Genomic DNA, 1,645 nt, shown 5'->3' on the forward strand with positions numbered 1-1,645 from the left:
ATGTATTTATATTACTCTATTTTAAATATGTTTTATTTCATAATTTAGAGAAAGCTTTGGTTTAACTGTGTTTAACACAGAGACTAAAACAAACCACAGACTAAATTTTAAATTTTAGTTACTTTAATAATCTAAAACGATACATGCTCTTTATAAAGGAAAAAAGTTCAAATACAGAAAATTAACAAAAGAAAGAAAGTCTCTTAGAATTGAATTATTCAGAGGTCCCTGCAGTTAAGATTTTGGTGACCATCACTGAATATCTGTTATTGTATATCTACACATAAAGATAGAAATCGGTACATTTTTACATCGGTGGGATCATTCTTTTTATGCTCTTTTTATAATCTGTTCTTTTACACTCATTCATCCAGCAGATCTTTTTAAGCACCCTTGATGCGCAAGGCCCAATAATGGATTTGTTGCACCAGCTTAAATAAACTAAGAGAAACTTGACATGAGGGGACCCAGATACACAGAGCATGAAATTAGAGATTTAGGACAGCTCTTTGTTCATGTCCTTACTAACCCTGAGTTTTGCTAATTTACCGAAAGCGGTGTTAAATGCCTGCTGATAAGGGACCCTCCCCCATCTCTGCATTCTTCACATTCTCATTTAGAGGTCATTGAGCCTTTATTAAACTAGTGGTAGACCATCAGGGAGAGACTAATAGTCTTTATTCTTGGTCACAGGCTTAATCAGCCTTTGTCTCCCTGTCTACTTTTTCTATGTGCATCTATCAGTGTTTTGAAACATAACGTCATGTCCTTTGGTCCACTGAAGATTGATGTTAAAAGGGCTCATGGGGATCGTGCAGTTCAACCCCTTCTCTCATGCAAGGGGACATTAAAGCCCACGATGGTGAAGGGACTTGGTCAAGGCTGCACAGATATTGGGTGGCAGAGCTGCTCTGGACTGTCTAATCTCCTATGTTTCCCCAGTCCCCACATGTTGGTACAGGAGAAGTTAGGGTGAAGAAAGTGGGTTCCAAATTTCCTATTTCTTGTTCTCCATATGTGAGTTCTAATGCTTGTCACTTTCCAATGATAACTCCGTTAATACCTCCTAGAGGTATAAATTTTGACACTTCTTCCTTTGTGCCTACCTCCCTCTTTAAAATGTAAAAATTTAGGAAGGGACTATTTTTAAAAGGCAGACTAAATCTCCTCTTATTTAATGCTGCTGAATTGTACACTCACAAATGGTAAATTTCATGTTATGTAGATTTCACCACAATATAAATTTCTCCTTTCTTATTTTAGGGGACTGTATTGTGTTATTTATGGTGTTCCCTTCCCCTTCTCCAATGTAACCCTGTACCTGTGTACACTCCCTTAGGTAACTGGTAACTTACTTATTTTATTGGCAGGATAACCTCATTAGCAGAGTCTCAACTTCAGACCCGCCAACAAATTAAGAAACTGGAGGAGTTGCAGCAAAAAGTTTCCTACAAAGGGGACCCCATCGTGCAGCACCGGCCAATGCTGGAGGAGAGGATCGTGGAGCTGTTCAGAAACTTAATGAAAAGGTAACTTAGAATCCTGTCCCTTTCCGTCATCGCCCGCACCCCCCACCTCAAAAATCACATCCTTCGACAAGAGTCTGGCTCACTCCGGAGGCACAGGACAAAGACTGGTCCACTGC

The 1,645-nt window shown here is 39.3% G+C and overlaps 1 protein-coding gene across 1 annotated transcript in view; it reads left to right on the forward strand.

Moving 5' to 3' along the window:
* Nucleotides 1-1,645, forward strand: part of STAT3 (signal transducer and activator of transcription 3) — a 50,221-nt gene that overhangs the window by 33,368 nt on the left and 15,208 nt on the right. The window contains 1 exon segment of the mRNA XM_015599301.2: nt 1,371-1,576. Coding sequence (XP_015454787.1) covers nt 1,371-1,576 — 206 coding nt within the window.

Source organism: Pteropus alecto, unplaced genomic scaffold (assembly GCF_000325575.1).
Source record: "Pteropus alecto unplaced genomic scaffold, ASM32557v1 scaffold98, whole genome shotgun sequence".
Classification (NCBI taxonomy): Eukaryota; Metazoa; Chordata; class Mammalia; order Chiroptera; family Pteropodidae; genus Pteropus; species Pteropus alecto.